Here is a 23,569-nt window from a genome sequence, read left to right as displayed (position 1 = left end):
AATCTGCTTTTTTTGTTTTCTTTGGCTAGATGTATGCGTCAAAAATATGTTAACATTTCTTTTAAGTACCCCAAAAGTTTTATTTGATCACTCCATCACAAGCGTTTTAGTTTCCCCTCCCTCTTCTGTCGCCACGGTAGGTACCTGGGTGGTCTTTGTTACCGTTGTGGGGGATGTTGTTGTTGTTGTTGTTGTTTGGAACTCTAGTTCCCATGGCGACTGTGATTGACCTTTTTTGACTCACTGATTGTCCCAAAAATGAAAAACAAAAGGCCCCTCGTTACCTCTCTGCCCCTTCCATCCAGCGCTGGCCCACGTTCCCAGGTGGGGTACCAGCGCATGGATGGAACCATGTGGTTATCACTAATAGTACAGGTAGTCCGTGTGTGAGTTAGTGAGTGAGCGCAAAACTTGTGTGCATGTGTCTCTCTTTATTTTTTGTACGAGGTTTGAATGTGAAAAGAGGAAATGTAACCAAAATAATAATAAGGATCACCAAAGGGAAAACAAACATGTGACTTCACTGACAGCTTATATTGTTTCTCCACCTCACTCACCTCTCTCCAAACTTGTCCATCTCGAGATAATGCAGCCGTGGGGAGCCTGTAATATAACGAAACTGCTAAATTTAATGCAACCTGTAGACTGGAATGAGACCTGTCTTTATACAGTAGATCACCACATTGCTAAGCTATTGTTGAAAGAGTGATGTAAGCTCAAACCATGGCCACCACTACTACTACATGTGGCTTTTTTGTTTTGTTACTTGAATGGGGTATCAGCTCGGTAAGGTACGCACTCCTGATGTCACAACCACCTCTGACGCTGGGGCTGCACTGGATCTATTCTAAGTCAAAGACTTGTCTTTTGCAACAATTTGCTTCCAAGATAATCAATGGAATTGGCTACACCAGACATGGCAGTGCAACGAACATTCTCAAAAAACATTATTTTTGCTGCCAGTATTCTCGATCCAACTGGACTTAATACAACACAGCCAGTGTAGCCCCAGCATAACTGACTCTTCAAGGTTTTTTTTAGTCCCGTCCCGTCCCGTCCCGTCCCGCCCCGTCCCCCCCCCCCTCACCTAGTATTTCATTCCAGTGTTTGATGGCCAGTTGTCATAAAGATGGTTTTCTCTGCCTACTGGATCACAAAGGCCCTGGCAGTAGTAGCAGATGTACAGACAGACGGACGGGCATGGTAAAGACGTGCGCTGGAGTCCTCAGTACACAGTGTCTTTCTGTCTGTCTGTGCATCTTGGTGTGTGTGTGTGTGTGTGTGTGTGTGTGTGTGTGTGTGTGTGTGTGTGTGTGTGTGTGTGTGTGTGTGTGTGTGTGTGTGTGTGTGTGTGTGTGTGTGTGTGTGTGTGTGTGTGTGTGTGTGTGTGTGTGTGTGTGTGTGTCAGAGGTGGGATGCTTTGTATTACACCAATAGTTAATTGAACAGCGAATAGTTAATTAAAGCGTGGGGAGGTGACAATATCTATGTGTTTGTTTGTTGTTTTTAGGTGTGTATCGTATGTGTGTGTGCGTGTGTACTTGACAATGTAACTTTTCCGGGCCTTTCTGGCCAGAGAGCATATGAAAACATCGGTCCTGATTGGAGGACTGCTCTCTACCTCATAATTGCACTCATGGCAACTGACCAATCAAACGCTGTTTTGAAAAATCCCCATTCGTCTCTTGTACGTTGATCCCTTGTAGAGCCATCAGGAAGTAAAAGTGAAACCCGTGCCACGCTCCCTATCCAGCCATCTCAGAATGCAGGTAGATCAGTCACTCAGTGTGTTAGAAGGACAAGGTGGCAGGATTTTTACTTTCTAAACTACTTTTACTCACTTTTTGACAGCTCTGAGTCAGGGCTTGACTTGGACCATAAAGTGGCCAGGGTGTTTTTGCACGACCCGGTCTAAATTGTGGGCCTGTATTTAAGAATATGCGAAAGAACCCACGCGTCGGCCCTTGAGAACTGTTGGCCCACCAGGAAATGCTCCTATAGGCCTACGTCAGGTTACCAGTCCAGACCCGCTCTGAACCCATGTGGCTTGTATTGCAAGTGACTTACAGTAATTAGCCAGTCTGTTGGGCTGACTACACTAGATTTAGAAACACAGTTCTTACCTGAGGTACCAGTACAGTGAATTTAGTCTGACACTCCAGAGAAGAGGTTTTTGTTTCCTTTTAACAAAATGGTGTTATTATTACACATGAGGTAGCTTTTGAATGAGTTTGCAAGATTTAGTCTGTTACATTTAAACATGGGAGTATCTGGAGTTGTATGCTTTTTTGTTATCTCTCTTCTGTTTATTTTCCCCCCTTGAGACTGAGAGAAGGGAATGTGCAGAGTTATTGCTCCAACCAAGGTCTTTCTTGTGTTCTGTTTCACGCGTCAGTGTTTGGTCTCCGTTTGACGTGTGCGGTGCGGTACCTGCAGTGCTACAGGGCAACTAGAAGAATGTATCCTTGATAGAACGTCAGCAAAGCTTATCTATTTTTCTGTGAATGCGATCCCAAGTTTCCTCCGGACAGTGGACTTGGGTTATCTCAGCAATGTTCCTGTTGGTGAAGTTGGTTGCACTTTTTGGGGGACTGGGAGAGGATGCAGGTTCATGCGTGCGTGTTTGGTATGGGTGTATCTGTGCGTGATCGAATGGGTGTATGGGTGTAACTGTGTGTCTGGGTGTGTGTTTTGCATGAGGTTATTTTGTTAAAAAAAAAAATGTGAAAGAAAAGAGAGAAAAAAACAGGGCATTGAACAAGAGAGACTAGTTGTTACATTTCTGGCAGAATAGGAAGAAAAAATATATACATTATATATTCTTATTGTACCAAATCAACAGTGAAGTCTGTTGTTTTATATCATACATAGTCTTTGAAAGAAACGGGCTCTTTAAACTGAGATTGTTGTGTGCTTGACTGCACTCAGCTGCACCCCGTAGTGGTAACTCCAGAGCCGTGCAAGACTGAAGGACTATGGCCATGAATTTAACTGCACAATATTTATGGTGAATTCAGGTAAATTGGGCCACTTTGGGCCATTCACTTATATGCAAAAAAGAAAAAAGAAAAGGGCCCAATTTACCTGAATTCACCATACAAGGTGAATTGGTTTATGTACGGTCCAGCATGTGCAGTGTACTTCTGTTTCAGGGCAAACAGTCATTGGCATCAGTTGCATAATGGACACTTTGGTTTTTCACAAGATAATTTACTGTAAACCAAAGTCTGTCCAGACCTCTCATTTTCTCCATGCCTTCCTTTAAAGAAAATGTCCCTAAAAATGCTCCACAAAAAAACACGATATATGTTACAGGAGCTTTTTGAATTACAGATCAAATGTTTCTTTTTTATTTTCTATTTGCAAATGTGTTGTTTTGCTTTCATTGTTCATTTTAAGTTATCCACAGACAGCTAGGTCATTTTGGCACAACGCCAGAGTTTGTAAGCACTTGTTTGGGTTTAAGATACTAAAGAGGGTTTAAATTGTGTAAGCCTGTCTTAGTGTTGAGGACACTTGTCTCTGTAGAAGGGTTGTTTTTTGCCATAGTGTGGGAAAGCAGTTGATTAAGTGCTTCCAGTTGATTTTTTGTTTTTGTTATGCTTTTTGAAATTGAACCACCAGCATTATTATTAGCATGCCACCTATTTAAAAGTATGTTTTAACCCAATCTCGCACAGTTCTCAAAACGTGACGTTTCTCAAATCGTTTGCTATGATCAAACACCATTTTGATAGTGTTCTGTCAAGTATTTCTCCCCCTCCTGGTACGTGTTAGAAGAATTGTGCAATTTGGGTCAAAAACGTCCAATGTACAAGTGTAAAAAAAGGAGATGTGCTACTTACACAGGCTACAGTACAGTGGCGTGAAGCTGTTTGGAGTTGTGTTACATATTTTTGTTTGTATTAGTTGGAATTTATTGGTTGTGTGTTACCCGGATGGACAGGGAGGAGGGGGTCCCTCTTGACCCCTCCAGTCCACCCCCATCTCTGGCCCCCATCAGGGGCCGACCTCTCCCCTCCCCTCCCCGTCCATCTCCACTCCCCCTCAAGGGCCGCGCAATGCATCACTCACAGGAACCAGCTGTCAGTGTTTGCTATTTGTTTTTACTCCCCATCGTTATTATTGTTATTATTTGTTCATATTAGATTTCTGTTACATAGAGACCAATTAGACACTATGGAACCCCTTATTCATTACTCCAAGCATTGGTTAACAATAAAACTTTGACTATTTAGTGTTTGCATTTTTGGCTGTTTTTATTATTAGTAGTATCATTATTATTGCGAATTTGGACTTTTTTTTGCATCTTGAGGTTGTAGTCCAATATGCTGCATGTACATACAAACATTTTTATAATGGACAAGGAGCATTTTGGTGTCATGCGTCATGTTATCATGAGCTGAAGGGTAAATGTGAGTCCAACTCAGACCCAGTTGCTTTCTTCTCATGAAGATTGTTTCGGAAACCATCACCACCACCGACCCACATAGTCACACCCCTCTCCCCATTCAAAGTTTTACTCTGTTGTCTGATGCCAGACTTGTCAATGTCTTCGCCATGTGTTTCAGTGAATATAATTGGTTTTCCATCTCAAAAACACAAAGAAATAGCAGTCTGGCAATGTTTTTTTTCCTGCATTGAGGTACTTTGCTTCACCACAGATGTGACTGTTTGTACACCTAACCTATTTACTTGAGGGCATTGTATGATGAAATGTATCAATTGGAATCTTTTTTGTTGTTTAAAAAGAAGTAGTTTTATAGTTTGCAAGCGCTCTCTTGTCAGTTTAACGACTATGAGATTAATAAAAGAAAAGCGTATAAAAATGCACAATTTATATTTGTGTTAAACAAATTTACAGAATGTGACCTCAGAACTTGGGGTAAATATTTTATTTCAATAAAAATACACATTTGGAAACTTCAGACAGAGCGTCATTGAACACAACATCATTTGCATTTAATTTTTTTTTTTTGTACATAATTGGTAAATCCTCAGCAACTCTGACCAGGTTGTCAGGAAAGTACAGCCCACTCCACTCCACACCACACCACTCACCTGGTCTGTCACACCAGTTTACTTTGGTCATCATAGACAGTAATAGAACCAGCACTGGAATGAACACAATACAGAAGCGAGTATAAAAAATATAGAACATAACAGGAAAGTTTGGCAGATACTGTAGGCTAGAGCAGGTTAAAGTAAGAGCGAGGGGAGAAGGGAAAAGCACTTTAACCGTCACAGCAGTACCACACTGCAAACACATACAGTAGTGTAATTCTGGACTAAGTACACACAGAGGCACTAACTGCTATCTTCAGTGCACCGTATTGGTATTTCTAAAGAACAATGATCCCTGACAAGAGAGAGCCAACAGGGAAACGAGAAAAAGCAGAAAATTCCCACGGAGCCACGTAAAGGGCAAAAGGCTAGAGAGACTTAAGCTCACAGGCAGCAACTTCACACGATAATAATAAATAAGCACGTGAGGGCGAGGATAGGATACACAGTTTCTATATGGAAGAAGGAAGGAAGAAGGAAACAAACAACTTGTTTGCTGAACATGGTTCAGATCATCAGATGCGTCTTAAGGACATTAATGCCAGTCAGAGGCATTTACTCATGTGCCCAACCTCCGCCCCGCGCAACACATGGTGCTGGCCGGCCAGAGGGAAGGCTCTTTTCAAAAACAAAGGTGCTCTTATGCAGAGGTGTCAATTCCAGGTCCACAAAGTTGTAAAAAAAAAAGAAACCCGCCACAGTTTCTTTCCAACGCAGGTGACCAAGCCTACACTGAGTAACTGGTCTATCCGTCTTCAGTACTCATTCGGATCAGCTGATTCAGAGCTGGTTTGATCAAATTTGTGGAAGGGTTGTTACTTTCTGAACCCGGGATTGACACCGCTGCTCTTATGGAATACTTATTTTCGGCAGCATTTTATTACCCTCTCTATTTAAAAAAAACAAAAAAAAAAAAACTTTCATTTCGTCTCATTCTTTTTTTCTTTCAACTGTCTCTTTATCTGATGAATTTAGTTTTTCTTTTCTTTATTTTATCAGAAATGGATAGCCACCAACCAATGGGCCTGCCTACGTCTAAGACAATTTATTCCAGAAAACAGTTTTGTCACTTTACCAAGTTAACTCAAAGCTGGTGGTAACTCCTGAAAGAGACCTCTTCTGACTTCCTTCCTGTTCTCTTGTTTGTTGCTCTAGTGAAGTAAAGCTGTAGTGCTCTAGTCTAGTATAAGGAGTATTACCAGCTGCTTTGAGTTGAGGGCGAATCAGGTTAAGTGACTTCACTACTCAGGTCTACTAGGAATGACCTGTAGTAACCCCTGCCAAAAATCACCCATCATCATGTTTTCAAAATCCACTTGACCCATTTAAGGGCCCATGGAGAAGACAAAAAATAGCCATCAGCTTCCAATTCATTTAGGATTTTATATAAAGATTTATCAACTTTTGTTTCCTTTTCTCTTTTTCCTGCTTTCGTTGTTAAAAAATATACCGTAAAAGGTCCAAATGGATCGCGAATATAGTTTTATAGTTTCCAATGCAATAAATAATCTACAACCACAGTCCCTGTACCTCCTACATCTAAACAGATGCATTTTATGCATTTGTTTCGTTGCAAGAAAAAAAAACACCTTTTAAAGTAGAGCTCCAAACAGTCTGGTAAATGTTGATAAAATGTTGCCAAAAATACTTCATAAATTACTCATGTACTACCAACTGTACATAACGTGTGTATAACCTTTTCATAAATTATATGTTTATAAACAACTCTGATTTAAGTTAATAAGATACAATTTGTATCAACGAGGACAGGTATTCTCTGACCGCCAAGGCTCACTATTCCCTTGGTGTCACCGGCAGTTCAGAAGGGCTTTTGCACGCTGGTGCCCACTTTGGTACGCCCACTGAGATCTGGGGGGTATTCCAAGAACAAGATTAAGTGTTAAACCTGGCTAAGTTAAACTACAGGGAGTGGTAAATCTCCTAATAGATAGTCCACATGTGTCATTCAGTTAAGAAAAAGTGTACTCCAGGCTCTTCTATTAGGTGATTTACCACTTCTTCAAAGTTAACTTCACCTGGTTTACTACTGAGCCGGCTTCTTGTAATACTCCCCTTGACAAGGCCTGCTGTCCAACCATTAAGACCCGTAAGAATCCTAATAGAATCAGTCACAGCAACATTCGCTTTGCTGCCGGACGAGAGGAGCATGCCAGTCCCGAACTGCAGGTGACTAGGAGCCAGAGACGTCCCTTACTAGAACTAAGGTACATAGACGTACAAGAAATGTCCGTCCCAAAATCACTACACCTGTGGCTATGCGGAGGAGGTTCTCTCTTGGTAACACTGACAGATCTACTGTACTGAAGGTCAACATAGAGTCTCCAGCCCTGACACACACACACGCACATATGCACATGCACGCACACTCACATTCTACATTCTTACACTTGTCTTGCACATGCACTTATGCAAACATTCTCAAACTGTGAAATGACAGAACTGAAGAGAAAAAAACAAAAAAATGACCAACAGATAACAAAAACTGGAACAATAAGAATAAATAAATTAATTATATAACTTTCTGTGTATCCCCAAGAACCTTTTTTTGATTCGAACGGCCCATGATTTTGGAGATTGAATGATTAAAAACATAAAAGCAGAAAGGAACCAAGTGAAGGTAAGCATTACATCACAAACAGGTATACGAGGCCAAACCAACTTAAGATAATAACGGTGAACCACAGTGTACCCTTACACTGCATATAGTCCAATTGTTTACTGTAAATCCAAAATGTTGTGCAATGATCACATCTGGAAATGTAAAAAAAGTAGGGATGCACGATGTATCGGCCAGACGTATCGGTATCGGCCGATATCGGCCAATATTCAACACATCGGACATCGGTCTAATGGGTAAAACTGGGCCGATGTTAACGCCGATGTTTTTTTTGATATGTTACGGTTCTAAAAGAATGGACTTGACGATGACTTTCACTGTTTGTCTTCTATTTTGTCTCTATTTTTTATCTAATTATCACAGGGAGTTAAAAAGTGTTTTTGGAAATAAGACGACATTCAAAAATGATGTTTGTTTGCATCATTGTCATCTCTTTTTTTTTTTTTAAAAGAAAGAAAAACATCGGTATCGGTTAATATCGGTCATCGGCCAAAACCGCAATATCATAATCGGATATCGGTATCGGCTGAAATTTTTGACATCGTGCATCCCTAAAAAAAAGGATATGTGCACACTTAGTTGTTAGAGTGTGTATTCATACTGGGTAATAGAATAAAAAATAAAGCCTGCAACACCATGCTCCCTTTTCTCTTATTTAATGCCAGAAATGTTACACATTAAATAAGAGGGGAGCTTGGTGTTGCGGACCTTTGCTATTAATTGACTTTGCTTGTACAGCACCTATTTTTGAGATGGATGTGCGTCTTTGTTAAATGTTTTCATATTGGTTCCATGTAACCAAATGTGGTTGTCTGTAGATCCTAGTCTGCATTTGAACAGCAACTGAATTCAAAATCCAACTGTAAAGGGTACTTGAGTTGCTGCGTTTGTGATCGCACTACATTCGGAGCATGACAAAGTATGAATACACCCAGGGTGCGATTTGCTGAAGAACCAGAAGGGGGAATATGTTTTAGATTTTAAGAATTATCAATGGAGTTACAAACCGCAAATATTCAAATCCTGTAGGAAAAGTGGAGGTATCAAAACCAGAAGGGGGGACAATCCCCCCCCCCCCCCCCCCCCACAAATCGCACCCTGAATACACCCGCAGATGGCACTGAACACACGTGTGTGTGTGTGTGTGTGTGTGTGTGTGTGTGTGTGTGTGTGTGTGTGTGTGTGTGTGTGTGTGTGTGTGTGTGTGTGTGTGTGTGTGTGTGTGTACGTGCATCTTTCTGTGTGTCTAACGATTGATGTTGAGCTCTGTATTTTTTCTTGCATTTTGTTATGTTTTGTTTTTTTTTAAACCTCAAAATCACAAACCATCTAGACCTACAAAAACCCTGGCCTCTCACATCCTCAATTTTTGATTGCCACGAGATACCAAATTATTAATCAAATCTGATAAAAAGCAACAAAAAAGTGCCCTGTGAATCAATAGATGCTCACCTGAAAAAAATAATAAATTCAAATTCAAACTTAAAGATCTGTATAATATACATGTAACTTATATATCTAAAGAAAACAAACCCAAAAAAATAAATAGAATTACACATTCAGATCTCATTCACACTTCAGGTAGACAAATATGCTGCCAGCGCTACTTTTTCCCTTTCTCTGGGTCAAATCATCAAGTGTCCATTAGAAATTCTCAGTTCTGACTAAATTTGAACTTTTTGAACAAAGAAATTCTTTTGGTGAGCTTAAGCAGTTAACATCCCAGAAATCATTTCCAAAGATAGAACGTACCCTAAAATTATATACGCAGTACCCCTGGATAAATAAACTCGCACACACTCTGGGGTTCTTTTTCCATATATGCTGACAATTCCATGTTTCCGCCACCAGAGGGCGACTTCATATGGTCCCAAAGCCTTCAGCCTGGAGGACCTACTGTCCAGTCAGTAAGAACCAAATGAAGAGAGGAAGGGATGTTGTAGGGGTTTGGTTTGTTCTCGGGGAGCATTTTGAGTGTTTGGGACGGGAGTCCCAAGTAAACCTAATCGAGCAGTGATGACAAATGACCTCATCAAGTTCATTCCTGTCACACATGGTGAAATAATGGGGTCGTTCACCAGTAAGCACTTCTGTTCCCAGTGTAACTGCTGTGGGAACCAGCGCTGCCCGGCCTGCGAACAGCTTGCAGTGTGTCCACCCGGTCATGTCAGTAGGCTCCCGACAGGCTGAGTGTACGTATTCACCCGGTCATGTCAGTAGGCTCCCGACAGGCTGAGTGTCAGTAGGCTCCCGACTGGCTCTTCTCGGCCAAGATGGCCGCCGCCAGCTGCTGTGCGTCCGTCACGTGCGGGTAGCGGCCCATCACCAGGCGCACCAGCTCCATGGGGAAGATGTTGCACAGGTTGCCAAACACCTTCTGCCTCACCTCCTGGTGCCTGGTGATGGGCGGAGGCTCTGGGGGCTGCTCCTGCCCCTGGCCCTGCCCCTGGCCCAAGCCCAGAGAGGAGGGCGGGCGTTGGCCACGGGGGCTGGAGAGCATGTGTGATGGATGCGGAGGAGGAAGTGCGGGAGGAGGAGGAGGAAGTGACAGGGGAAGAGACGGCGGCGGAGGAAGAGGAAGAGGCAGGCTGCTGGAGCCACGGCCCCAAGGGGCCCGCCAGGCCTGCTCGCGCGTCTCTAGCGCCCCCTGGAAGCTGAAGGGCTCATAGCAGGGCTGAGGCTGAGGAGGAGGAGGAGGATGGGGAGTGGGGCTGGACTGCGTAGACGGAGGAGGAGGAGGCTGCAGGTAGTACGGGTCCCAGGCACTCAGCCGCTCCTGGGCCATGTACAGGGCCTTGCGCGGCAGCAGGGGCGAGCCCTCGTATAGGCGCGAGTCCGACACGCTGTCGGCCCGCGTGGACGCCAGGCCCCGGCCCAGTGGCGACGGCGAGCTCTGGGGGTGCGCGGAGGAGCTGCTGCCCGGCAGCGGGGGGTAGTCCCCGGGGCAGCTGGAGCGCGCCCCCACCATCTGGTGCTGCTGGTGCTGGAGCTGGAGCTGGGGGGACAGGTAGGGCGAGCGCGAGTGCTTGCTGAAGAGGGGAGAGTCAGGGGTGTCGGCGTCGTGCCCGAAGCTGCTGTACCCGTGCGGGGTCAGACTCTGCTGCTGCTGCTGCTGCTGCTGGTGATGAAGCTGGGGGTGGGGGTGGTGGAGGTGGTGGTGGTGGTGGTGGGTCGGGTAGCCCGAGGTGGGCACCGACGACGCCAGTAAGTGCGACTGGTGCTGCTGATGTAGGTGGTGGTGATGGTGAGGAGGCGTCTGTGGAGGTGGGAGAGAGGAGGAAGAGGAGGACGATGCTACAGGCAGCGGTGGTAGCGGAGGGTACTGAGAACCACCACCACTTCCTCTGTGGTGCGGGTGGTACTGATGGCTGTGATGATGGTGTTGGTGTTGATGTTGGTGTTGGTGCTGGTGGTGGTGTGGGCACCGCAGGCTACTGCCGCCGCCGCCGCTGCCCCCGTCGTCCAGCATCAGGTCCGGGGAGCTCATGCAGGAGCGCTCACCCCCTATACCCATACCCATACCAATACCCATGCCCATGGCGCCCCCTAGCATTGGCATGCCGTAGTGCGAGGAGGAGGAGTCCCCCGTGCTGCTGCTGCCACAGCTGGCGCTGCCCTCGCTGCTGCAGTCTGACGTCAGCGAGTCGGCCAGCGGGCGCCGCTCGGGCTCAGGGCTGCGGGGGGGCAGCGTGATGCGCAGGCCCGAGTAGGCGCGCGTCACCAGCGAGCAGTAGCTGAGATCCGGAGACTCGCACGTCGGGTACTGCTGCTGCTGTTGCTGCTGGGGCTGGGACAGGGAGTGGGACTGCAGGAGCTGGGACTGGGAGGGTGTGCCCCCAGTGTGGGCCCTCGTGGAGGAGGAGGAGGAGGACGGGTGGTGGAGGGGGAGGTGGCTGAGGAGGAGGTGGCTGTGCTGCTCCTGGCCGTGACCCAGCGGAGGCCCGCCTAGGGCGGGGAGCAACGTGGGCACACTCCCCCCCTTGCCTCCTCCGTGAGACGCCTGGTGGTCCGTGGAGGTGGAGGTGGGCTTGGCTGGTGAGCGGATGCTGAGCCTCTCCTCCACGTCGCTGTAGGACAGGGCGCGCACGCTGGGGTCCGACTGGCGCTTGGCCTGCGCCCGCTTGGCGTCACCCCCGCTGCCACCTCCTCCAGCGGCGGCTATGGAGCGCTGGCTGGCTGGCATGCTGTGGCTCTTCACCAGGCCGGACTCCACCTGGGCCTTGGAGGCCGAGGAGCTCTTGGCGCTGGCCCGAAGCTCGTCCGCCACCGAGCGCTGCGGCTGCGTGCCCCGCTCGGGGTGGTAGAACTTACACTTGTGGCCGTATGTGCACTTCTTGCCTGTGTATGGGGGGGGGGGGGTAGAAGAGAGAGACATAGGAGATAAGTTTGAAGTTTCAGCAAATAAACGGCAGCTTCATGACATCGTAGACTTGGCTTTCTGCAATACACAATAAAGTAGTTGACTGCACTTTTTTGTTATCGTCTCCCTATTTGCCTGAACACAGGACACGGCTTGACTTCAAGGTTAATGCTGCCACCCTTAATCAGTGTGTGAGCACTTGTTGCCAGAGGGAAGGAGCGAGGTGCACAATGAGTATTAGCAAAGTGCTGGCATGGCTAAAGCCTGACTATGCACTTTTCTATGAGGCATCTCCCTAAAAAAAGAGTCTGGCGTTGCCTTGATTGACATGGTTGACCCCAGCGCTATTCATGGGGTGGTAGGACTTACACTTCAAGTCAAGTCAAGTCAAGTCAAGTCAAGTCAAGTAAAGTCAAGTCGGCTTTATTGTCAATTTCTTTACATGCACTGGTCATACAAAGAATTTGAAATTACGTTTCTTACTTCCCCTGCAGACATGGACATAGACTATAGGTGTGGACATAGACAATTTGACATAGACAGTAAGCATACATTCCACCTAGAGTACCTATACAAACACCCATACAGACATATAAAGTGCAAGACTGGGCAACAGCAGACATACATAGAACGTATATTAAAAAGAGGTAATGTTGCGCATTTCCAGTTTTGTACACATGAAGTACACATACTGTAGTAGAGGGTGGAATGATACTTTAATGTGATCCTGAAGGAAATCATTAGAAAAAGGACAATTAGTTGCAGGCCTGACTTTGGACTTCAACTTATCTATGCTCCCCGCTCATGCTCCAGGGTCGGTCCATTGGACCGCCGCCCGACAGCCCATTTGTCTGAACCTCGGGGTCTATATGTGATTGCATTTGGGTCTGTGACCGTCAATTTCGTAGGCTAGGTACTAGCCTAGCAAAAGAAATAGTCTGGTTGGTTTGTTTCACTGCCAATTGTGAGCTTCAAGTCATGAATGAATAAATTCAAAGTCGTGTCTATTTCTTAAAAATTGTCCCTGGTGTGTGCACTGAATGTGTGACTAAAAAGAATTCCATGCACGCTTCGAATACGAACGTTATTCTAAGCCAATTATTTACATCTCCACTGTGTGCAGTCGGACTAATGCGCTGTCGGACTAATGACGTGGAACAATCTTTACCAGCCCTGTAAAGAGAAGAGAAAAGGAAGTGTGTGAGAGAGCTAGGGCGAGATTTTGCTTATAACAAGGCTTCTAATGTTTTATGTAGCCTACTTAAGTTTATTTTCCTCATTATGTGTTAATGTGTTGTCCGCGTCTGGAACTTTTTGTTAGCTGCCATTTTGACCAGGACTCCCTGACAGAAGAGACATATAGCCTCAATGGGAGAATTTTATCATAACGAACAAGCCTTCAACATCAAGAGACTTTTCAGCTCTAGGCAGCAGACATTTTGCAATAAAACAGCCTGTCTTTTTAAAATGTCATGAAGAACAAAGAACATGGTTTTATGATTACCTCGAAGTTTAATATCAGATTCCAGGAAGGATTTCACTTCTCAACTCATCAGTCACTACAATTAGTCACGAGTCATTAATGTGTGTGTGTGCGTGTAATTTAACATTACCACAAAAGAGTGACAAACCAGTCTGACAAATGAAATGTTTCCGTGCGCACAGATAAAAGCGTTGTTTCTAAATTAAAGAATGGCAAGTGCACACTGGCTTTAAAGACCGCCAGGAGCACAACCTTGCATTGGATCATATCATCTGTCAAATAAATGTCACGCCAAAATGACATAGCGTGAGGATTATACTTGTGAACATGGTTCAAAATTGGTGTGCCATTTCAAAGTGGTCTTGTGATGCCATTTTGCTGATGAAGTTTTCAACCTAACAGCATTTAATCAGAGCAGGACTATTCAAATGGCGGCCCTGGGGCCAGATGCGGCCCCTGGATGGCAAGGCTCTGGCTCCCACAAGCCCCTTGAAATACGGAATTGTTTTTCGGAACTTCGAGTTAAAAGTACAGGTTCCATATCGAGCTAAAACGGGACACACAATGTTAAAATGCAGGAAACTACATCTAAGAAATGCAAAACTTTCTGGGGGAGGACCCTCACACCCCCCCACCTCAATGAAGTGTCCCGTATTTTTTTCATTGACAGTCGGCAACCATAATACATACGTAAATTTTGGCCCCTTTGCTGGGAGAAATGTGAAAAACTGGCCCTAGTTCACATTTCATTGAATACCCCTGAACTAGAGCATCCATTGAAGACTACTTATGTACTGTATGTGCAGGCCGCATAGTGTTGCACCTACTGTTGTGCCTGGTGTCTTGCAAGCTACATAGTGTGTATGTGAAGGACTCACAAGAAGAATAAGGCTGCTTCTTGAAGGCTACATGGTGTGTATGTGTAGGACTCGACTGACCATAAATATAAGGCTGCTTCTTGTAGGCTACATAGTGTGTACGTGTAGGACTCAACTCACCGTAAGGGCAAGGCTGTGTCTTGGATTCCTTATACTATTTTGTAACACTTACCATAAGAATACACGTAAAGCTGTGTGTCCACCAAGAGCGACGTACACAACCTGAGGAAGTCATTATGGAGGGTTGGCGACTAAAGCGACCTAAGCAAATTCACCAGGAGAGAAGCAACCTGAGCGACCAGAGCTTATTTCAGTGATTTAAGTTAAGCAAATATTATGGAAATGAGCTGTGACGCGGTTCGGCGAAAACCAATTAGAATGTTCTTTCTTATCTCCGAATGTCCCAGGCTAACAAGCCAGAGCGGCTGTGTGATTAAACATCAAACATGTCAATGTCATGTCCCGAGCGAATAAAATGAATTAATGACGAAACTTCTTCAGCAACCACACCTTCTCGGTTAGCGTAGGTCATTTCTGGTGTACACACCGCATAAGGCTGCTTATTGTAGACTACACAGTGTGTATGTGTAGGACTCATTGTAAGAAGAAGGTTGCTTCTTGTAGACTACATACTGTAGAGTACAGTACATGTGTAGGACTCACCATAAGAAGAAGGCTGCTTCTTGTAGACTACATTCAGTACTGTAGAGTATATGTTTAGGACTCAACTCCCATAAAGGCCAGGCTGCTTCTTGTAGGCTACATAGTGTGTAGTACTGCATGCAGGCCCACCAACAGGGGTGGACAAAGGGGTATGTTGCCCTGGGCCCAGGGAGATAGGGGGCCCAAAATTGGGTACTATTTACATTGTATGTATTGGGTAGGGGGCCCTTTCAGATGACTTTGTCCCGGGCCCAGCAAAAGCTGTCAGCGGCCCTGACTATATGTGTAGGACTCACCGTAAGGACTAGGCTGCTTCTTGTAGCTACATAGTGTGTGGTGCTGTGTGTGTAGGACTCACCGTAAGGACAAGGCTGCTTCTTGTGTTCAGGGATGATGGGCCGTTTTCGCAGGAAGTTCTCCAGACTGGGACCGTGCCGACCCAGAGGGTCATCGGGGGGCATGAACCTGCACGGCAAGAGATATGATACGCAAATTTAAAACAGACACAAAGACGAGCAAGTATAAAAAATATGATGTTTCGTAACAGATATTGAGCCTGTATATGTAATACAAGCCTAAAATGTGAAACCCAGAACATTTTGTAAGTGGAGCACTTTTCATGGTAGAAATATAATACACTCAAAAAACTCATTGAACATTTCCTGAAATGTATTAAGTAGAAGTAGTAGTACTGTTGTGATGAAATTACGTGGTTACAGCTTTATAATTTACACTCTCTCTTTCCCACACACACACGTTGCAACCCTTGGTGTCATCTCAAGGTGTTGACCTTTGAGAGTAAAGCCAGAGAGAGTAGAGAGAGAGAGGTTCCACTGGTCCATTGTTTCCGGGTTCTATTATTGCAAGCGGGAGGGGGGGGGAATCCCCCTTTAGGCAGACCTAGGCAGACCTAAGGACTGTTCTATTCAATGCTAGGAGTATTATGACACGCCCCTTTAGGCAGACAGGAACCTGGTCATGTTAGGTGCCCATAGCAACCTATTACAATGGCTTATCTCTATACTATACTATCCCATGTGGCCCGAGGTGCTTACTTACAGTAAGCCTGATGAAGGTCCAAAAGGCAGAAAGCTTGCCGCCTCAGTAAAGCCTCTTTTTTTATGCACAGACCTGAAGTGTGCATTTTTCAATAAATCTTCAATCTTAAAAAGTCTTCCATAAATCCTGCGTCTTTTTTAACAGATGAGCGGTGACCCTTCACTACTTTCTTAACCAAAGAAAAAACATATGGTCATGTGCACATCCATACAAAACATGTACAGTCACCTCAAGGTTCTGGGTGCTGGACTAAGGAATACACAAAAGTAAAAAGTGTGACACCAGGCCCGTTATTTTTTAATCATGACTACCCAAAACGTCATGATTTCAAAATAATCCTCAAATGAGCGCTATATGTTTACTGCACTGTGCAATAATGTGTTTTAGGTCTGACACGTTTTGTATTTGTGTATTTGTGCAAGCTGTGCATGTGTGTGTGTGTGTGTGTGTGTGTGTGTGGTGCAAGGCTAATTGCTGTACTAAAATGAGCGCAATATGTTTACTGCAATGTGCAATAATGTGTATTAGGTCTTTGTGTATGTTTTGTATTAGTGTACTTATGTACGCTGTCAGACATATTAATTTCCCTAGTGATTAATAAAAGTACTGTACTCTACTCTATTTTTTCAGTCTCCCTGAGTCTGAGGAAGGGCCACGATGGCCCAAAACGTCACAAAAATACAAATGCATTAAAAGGGAACTCATCGGTGTGTGGTTCTCCCTTGCCTTACATGGAACTTTTCATTTTGCCCCTGCACCCAGCTAAAAGAAACTAGATGTGTGAGAGATTTCACTGGGAAGAGCAGGCTAGAGGCCTGGTGTTGTGGACATTGGTGTGCGTTCCAATCTGCGACCTTGCATCCTCCACTTGTGCTTGTGCCCTTGTGCCAGGAAGTAATATGTTGTGATGACATCACTGACAACAGCATTATATTTCAGTATCTCGCAAAAGCTAATTTGTAAAGTCATTTTCTCATTTGCAAACTGGATGGTGAATGAAGAATAGTCCCCCAAAAAGTGTTGTGGCTAGGCTGACAGCGGGGAAATGTAATAGTTTTCTCCACGGAAAGCGGGGAATCAGGGGAAGTGAAGGATGCAAGGTCGTATATTGGAATGCACTCATGGTTTTCGCTGGCTATCTTACTTGTCATTGACGAAGGAGTACATGAGCAGGCGCTCATCGATGAACTTCTTCCACTCCGGCTTCTCATTGGCCAGGTCTCGGTAGTTGTCGTTGGAGACGATGATTCCGTCAGACTCATAGGCCAGCTTGACTATGAAGCGGTCGTCGTAGCAGACCACCCGGCGGCCCTGGACGCGACGCGACGGCGTGAACACTAGGATCTTGTCCTTCTCCAGACGACGCAGAATCTCCTGGTCTGCACACACACACGGAGGAACGATTTAATACATTACGATAAAACACACTTTAAGGTAACGTGTAACAATTGTGTTATAACACAACAATGACTATGCCACCATCTTCTATGCCAGAGGTTCTCAAAATGTGATCCTGGGCATGTTGCCGCAGGGTCTGTAGAAAAGTTTCCTTACAACTCAATACATGAAATTTCTACAGCAGAGTGGTTTTACTTTGAGTGGATTCCTGACATCTAGCTATTAGAAATCCTTTTTAAAGATATTTTATTGGTCTTTTACGACTTTATTGATGATAGGACAGTTTGAGAGGTGGACAGGAAGCGGATGGGGAGAGAGATGAGGAGGGGTCGGCAAAGGACCCGGGCCGGGAGTCGAACCCGGGTCGGCCGCATAGTAGACGAGTACCCTGCCGGTTGGCCATGGCAGGGCAAGCTATCATAAATCTAACGACATTGGTTAAATTTATTAAAATAATTCAAGGGAAACACAGTTACACAGTGTAATTTGTGGTGAGTTTATGAGGGGCTCCTTGGACATTTTGCTGATAATTTAGGGATCCGACTTACAGTTATTTAGGTACAGGGCATTGGTTACAGGTCCTGGAGCAATGTAGGGTTAGGTGCCTTGCTCAAAGGCACTTCAGCCATGGATGAAAGTACTAGTGGTAAGGGTGGGATATGAACCTGTAACCCTCTGATCTAAAGGCCAACGCGCTAACAATGGAGCCATGGCTGCTCCTGTGAACTACTGACCCCTTTGTCTCCCCCATCGACGGCCCTGATCTGATGCGGCACCCAGGGAAGCCGGCAGGGGGGAGGGACAAAGGGGTCTGTTGTCCAGGGCCAGGGGAGAAAGTCCCAGAGTTAGGTCCGTATTACATCGCATCTATTGGGCAGGGGGCCCTTTCAGATTAATTTGTCCCGGGCCCAGCCAATGCTGTCAGCGGCCCTGGCGGCACCCACCTGAGATGAGGGCATCTGGACGCGACTGCTCCTTCCTCCAGGCAGGTACAAACACTGTGACATCACGATGCCCTCGCTCCAGGAACCAATCAACAGCCAGCTGGATGCCCTGGCATGAGAAGACCTCCTTGTTGCCATGGCTATGAGAGACACAAAGAGGATTGATTTATTTAGTTTATTTTATACTCCAAAAGCATCTCCAAACGTTTTTGTAATGCAAATGTCATAATGTTATTATTATCACTAGTATAATTACTGTTGTTAGGACGAAACATAAAATGAATGGCAAAAAAATACATTTATGCTATGCACCATTGTGCTTCAGCAATGCTTTTTCAGTAGGGGTTCAACTCACATCTGCCACAAAAAAATAATCAATTCTAATTATTTGACAGAAGGGGCTAGACCCAAGGTCACATGAATAAAAATGAAAGAATGAAATGAAAGAATCTCATGCTCTGCTGCATGTGAAGGATCTTTGGAAAATGTAAACTAAAGGCCTTTACGCGCCAAGTGTGTTTTTTCGCATGAATAATTCACTCGAAAAGTTCAATTTTTGTAATGTTCTATTTTCTATTGAAAGAAGGTTCTCTATTTTCTATGGGCGACACGAATTAGCGCTGCGACAAAGCAACAATGCAGTGGTAACTATCATAAACCGAACAACAAATCTTCAAAACTATTTTAATATAAATGAGACAAAATAAAACATATACTATGAAACTAAATCAGTAGTTTAAATAATGTGAGTAAACACAAAATGCTAAATGTTCAGCTTACTGACCTAGACCTAGATAATGATGGTCTATAATAAATCACAATAAAAATATACACATAGCCCAAAATAAATGAAGCCTAAATAAATCAATAGCCTAAATAAATCAATTACTTATTAAGTGAAATCCATAAATCTCAGCTATGTCTGATGATTCTACTGAACTTTTTCTGAACTTTTTTCTCTTATTGTATGGGCTCATCCGTGTTCCTAAATTATTCCACTTTCCAGACGGGGCCTCTGGTCTGGTGGAGTGGGGGGAAGGGGGGGTTGTGGTCCATCCTTTCAGACATATTGTTGCGCTCCCCTCAAAAGAGCTCAATGGAGAGTCAGCCATCACTCAGGGGGTTGACAGGTGTTTCAAAGGAGCCACATTCCCTCGTTCTACTTGGGAGGTCACCAAACGATGCAAACCCCCCACCTCAACCCTACCCCCACCCCCACCCCCCTTCAAATCTAGAGGCCCCGCATTAAAGTCCATTACATTAGGATGGAGGCAGCTGTCTCTCCAGTCGAGCCCTTCAATGGCAAGGCACCATGACTGTGCCTTTTTTTTAACATTCAACATAATGCCTGTGAATATGTAGTATCTGGTTCTCCTCTGTGCAAATCATGACACTGCTATGCTTTTTTATGCTCTGCTATTTTAAAACCCTTTCTGGCAATGAAGGGCTGCCTTTGTTTTCATTACAAATGTGCTTATGAGTCACACTAACACTGATGTTCCAAAATGTATTCTAAGAAAAAATAGCATCCAGTGATCTCCAGTCCTCTATTCTTTTCAAGTGATGAGGCTTCGCAAAAATGATATCAAGGCTGCCTCTACCACTCATCACACAACCTCTTTGCTGCAATCCATTACGGAGGGCCTCAGATAGCTGTGCATTACTACACTGGTAATGTGTTTACAATTTACAAGCGGAATTCAAATATTTATTCGGAATGAAATGGAGATCATTCAGAAGTATCACCCGGTGAGCAGACGGAACGTCTTCTGATTGGCTGAGACGGCTGTGCCGTCGGGCTGTTTGAGTGTGTCGCCTCGTCCATTATTTCGCTTGATATCGGGACACCTCGTCGGCCGTTATTCCTTACTTAAATGTCCCCTGATGAACCGGGGCTCATGTCAAGATGGGACACAAATGTTCCACTGAGGATGGCTTAGACCTTTAAGTAGCTGCTAGACTGAAAAAATGACAAACCATTGCCTCTGCCGTGGCTTAAACAACTAAGGCACTGTACTGTTATACCAGGGACGAGGGTTTGATTCCCGGGTCATTTCCCGATCATACCCAGTATCTCTCTCCCATTGCTTCCCTGTCTCCTCTAATTAGGGCAATAATAATAATAACAATAATAATATTAATAATAATAATAATAATAATAATAACAACAATAATAAATATGATAAAAATGATAACCAGCCAAATAACTCACCTCATGGCCACGTTGCTGCCATCGATGACAATGGGCCTGAGGTTGTCCTTGTCATCCAGCGCAGCGGCCGTGTCCATGTGCGAGGAGGAGCAGTCGGAGTGGTGCGACTCGGTGGAGTCGGAGAAGCCGCAGCCTGAGGTGGAGGTGGTGGAGCCTCCCGAGGAGGAGCAGAAAGAGGAGGAGGAGGGAGCCATGGAGGAAGAGGAGGAGGAGGAGCAGAAGGAGGAGGAGGAAGAGGAGGAGGAGGTTCTGATCTGGTGCTGCAGCTGCTGCTGCAGCTGTTGAGAAGTAGTCAGAGCGCCGCTACCGCTACCAGCGCTAGACATGACGCTCTGCTCCGCCTCCGTCTTGCTCCCCAGCTTAACCAGCTCGCCCAGTATGTCATTGATCAGCGCCTGGGGCCCCAGCTTACTCAGCACAAGCCGAATCAGGTCTTCCTGGTAGCCCAGCTTCAGCGCAAACTCCATCTTGTTCTGGTAGACGCGCAGGGTCTCGCTGGGATCAGGGTCCGGGTCCGGGTCCGGGTCCGGGCCCTCCTGAGGGATGATGGGCTCGTGGGGGGGTTCGCTTTCCAGAGGAGGGGGAGAGGAAGATGGAGGAGGGGGCGGAGAGGTGGTGCCCAGGTCTAGGCATGGGGAGCGGCAGAGCTGGGGGTGGGCCGAGCGGTGAGGAGGAACCTCGGGGAAAGTCCCACCGAGGCTGCCGCTGCCGCCCCCACAAAGGTAGCCGCCCCCTCCCCCTCCGGGTCTTGGCACCACCTGCTCCGCCTCGCTGTCAGTGCCCTCCTCGGAGTCGGCGGGCGTGGAGCCGATGCCGCTGCTGCTGCCGCCGCCCAGGCTGGCACCCGAGGCGGGCATCCTGGCCTCCAAGCCTCCCTCGACCTCAGCCTCCTCCGACGGTGACGACAGGCCACTGCCGGCGGCTGCGGCGGCGGCCTCCATCTTGGCATGGGCATCCGCGCCCGTCGCCGAGGGCGGCCGATGCTGATGCTGGCGCCGGTGCCGGTCGGTGGTTGACGTGGCCTTCACGTGCAGGTAGTCCAGGTCCAGCCCGAGGTCCAGGTCGTCGAGGTCCAGGTGGAGGATGTGGTGGCCCGTCCCATCGTCCAGATGGTCCTTCAGGCCCATGAAGAGGTCGCACACATCCAGCGCCACCACACACCCCGCCCTGTCGCCACGCCACGCCTCCTATAGCCCACACTGACACGGACACGGACACTGTTGCTGTCACCGTTACGGCTCCGGCTCCAGCTGCCGCTAGAGCTAGAACTGGCGCTGCTCCACTGCCAGGCCAGCCTCCGTGGTGCTCACGTGTCCCTTAGAGCCACCTACAACAGAGCAGAACAGAGCAGAGCAAGGGACACATAAACAGTCAGGCTAATGAACACAGTCAGGCTGATGTACTTTGTACGCACAGATACCGACACCCAGGGCCGCTGACAGCTCTTTTGCGGGACAAAAACATCTGAAAGGGCCCCAAATCCAATCAAGACAATGTAATGTGAGGATCCAATTCTGGGCCCCCTCTCTCCCTGGGCCCGGGACAAGTGACCCCTTTGTCCCCGCCCTGTCAGCTTCCCTGCCGACACCTATGGAAAGTTAGACTACTGTATGCACAATTACAGACATCTAATCAAAGTCAAACTACCGGAGATATGTAAAAGTAGAATTAGCTACCTCATTAGGAACAGTGACATAACTAATGTTGCAATTATATCAGTAAGGGTAGGCAATTTTACTTTATACATCTCTGCAGACCCTTGCATGCATGCACAGTTACAGACACCTAAGCACAGTCAGACTAATCTATTACATAAGATAAAGATAACTTGTTATTAACTTTAATTGAACTTAAAATTAAAACTTAATTCTCTGTGACACACGGCACATGTCACAGAAAATTTGACATGGCTCCAGGGGTCCAGGCATTCACACAAACATTAAACAAGACATAACAAGACAAGACCAGACAAGACATGTATGCAGGTAAATACTAACTTTGTGGTACAGACAAATAATGACAGTCTGAGTACTCTAGGCACACTTATAGACGCATAAGCACAGTCACTACTGTGTGCATACTCAGGATGCCATGTGTAACCGAGGTCTTCCTACGCTGTCCGCCACTCTGGACTCGAACCTGCGACCTACCAGTCAAAGCTCCAGTTTGGCATGCGCACCACAGGTGCCATAGTAGTGTAAGTGTGCGCTCACATTCAATAAAACAGGTGCTGGATCAAACAAACATGCGTAAAAGAAGAAGGAAAAATCCGCACACTGCTGCTGCTCACCGATTTATTGAACACGATTCGACCTCAGACGGTCTTCGTCAGGTGTATATAACCCTAGGTTATACACCTGACGAAGACTGCCTGAGGTCGAAACGTTGTGTTCAATAAATCGGTGAGCAGCAGCAGTGTGCAGATTTTTCCTTCTTCTTTTACACCACAGGTACGATACCACTGAGCTAAAGGTCTTAGCCGATAGCTCAACGCAACCGTATCTGTAAGAGGCTTTAGGAGGGAGGGTAACTAACATTCTAACAAACTACTGGTTGGTAGTTATGAATACTAATGAAAAGCCCTGATGAAGGCCAATGTTTGGCCGAAAAATGTTGGCAAATTTTAATGTTCAAATTTGACTTAGCTACATTTAATTAAAAGCTTTTTAATGAAGACGAAGAGTGCCTTGGATTTCATCATACATCTCTAAGTTACGTCTAACCAAAGAGCACCTTCGCACTACAAAACAGAACGTCGAAGCCCTCTGACCTACGCCTTTGTTTAGTTATGAATACTAGGCTACACAGCAACTGACAAATAAGCAACATTTTTACACATTTACTGAAGTATTGTGATGCATCGCAACAGT

The 23,569-nt window shown here is 45.8% G+C and overlaps 1 protein-coding gene across 1 annotated transcript in view; it reads right to left on the bottom strand.

Annotated features, from left to right (window-relative positions):
- Nucleotides 1–9,709: 9,709 nt before the first annotated feature.
- The window catches only part of LOC134459604 (probable ribonuclease ZC3H12C), a 37,911-nt gene continuing 24,051 nt past the window's right edge, over nucleotides 9,710–23,569 (bottom strand). Inside the window, exons 2-6 of the mRNA XM_063211954.1 lie at nucleotides 20,700–22,026; nucleotides 18,488–18,627; nucleotides 17,290–17,524; nucleotides 15,445–15,551; nucleotides 9,710–12,040 (exon numbers count right to left, since the gene is read on the bottom strand). Of these exons, the coding sequence (XP_063068024.1) occupies nucleotides 9,942–12,040; nucleotides 15,445–15,551; nucleotides 17,290–17,524; nucleotides 18,488–18,627; nucleotides 20,700–21,826 (3,708 nt within the window). The 5' untranslated portion in view covers nucleotides 21,827–22,026 and the 3' untranslated portion in view covers nucleotides 9,710–9,941. The remainder of the gene's footprint in view (nucleotides 12,041–15,444; nucleotides 15,552–17,289; nucleotides 17,525–18,487; nucleotides 18,628–20,699; nucleotides 22,027–23,569) is intronic.

This window comes from Engraulis encrasicolus, chromosome 12, assembly GCF_034702125.1.
Source record: "Engraulis encrasicolus isolate BLACKSEA-1 chromosome 12, IST_EnEncr_1.0, whole genome shotgun sequence".
Taxonomy (NCBI): domain Eukaryota; kingdom Metazoa; phylum Chordata; class Actinopteri; order Clupeiformes; family Engraulidae; genus Engraulis; species Engraulis encrasicolus.
Note: the sequence above shows the minus strand (reverse complement) of the source record. Positions and strands in the feature narration are given on the sequence as shown.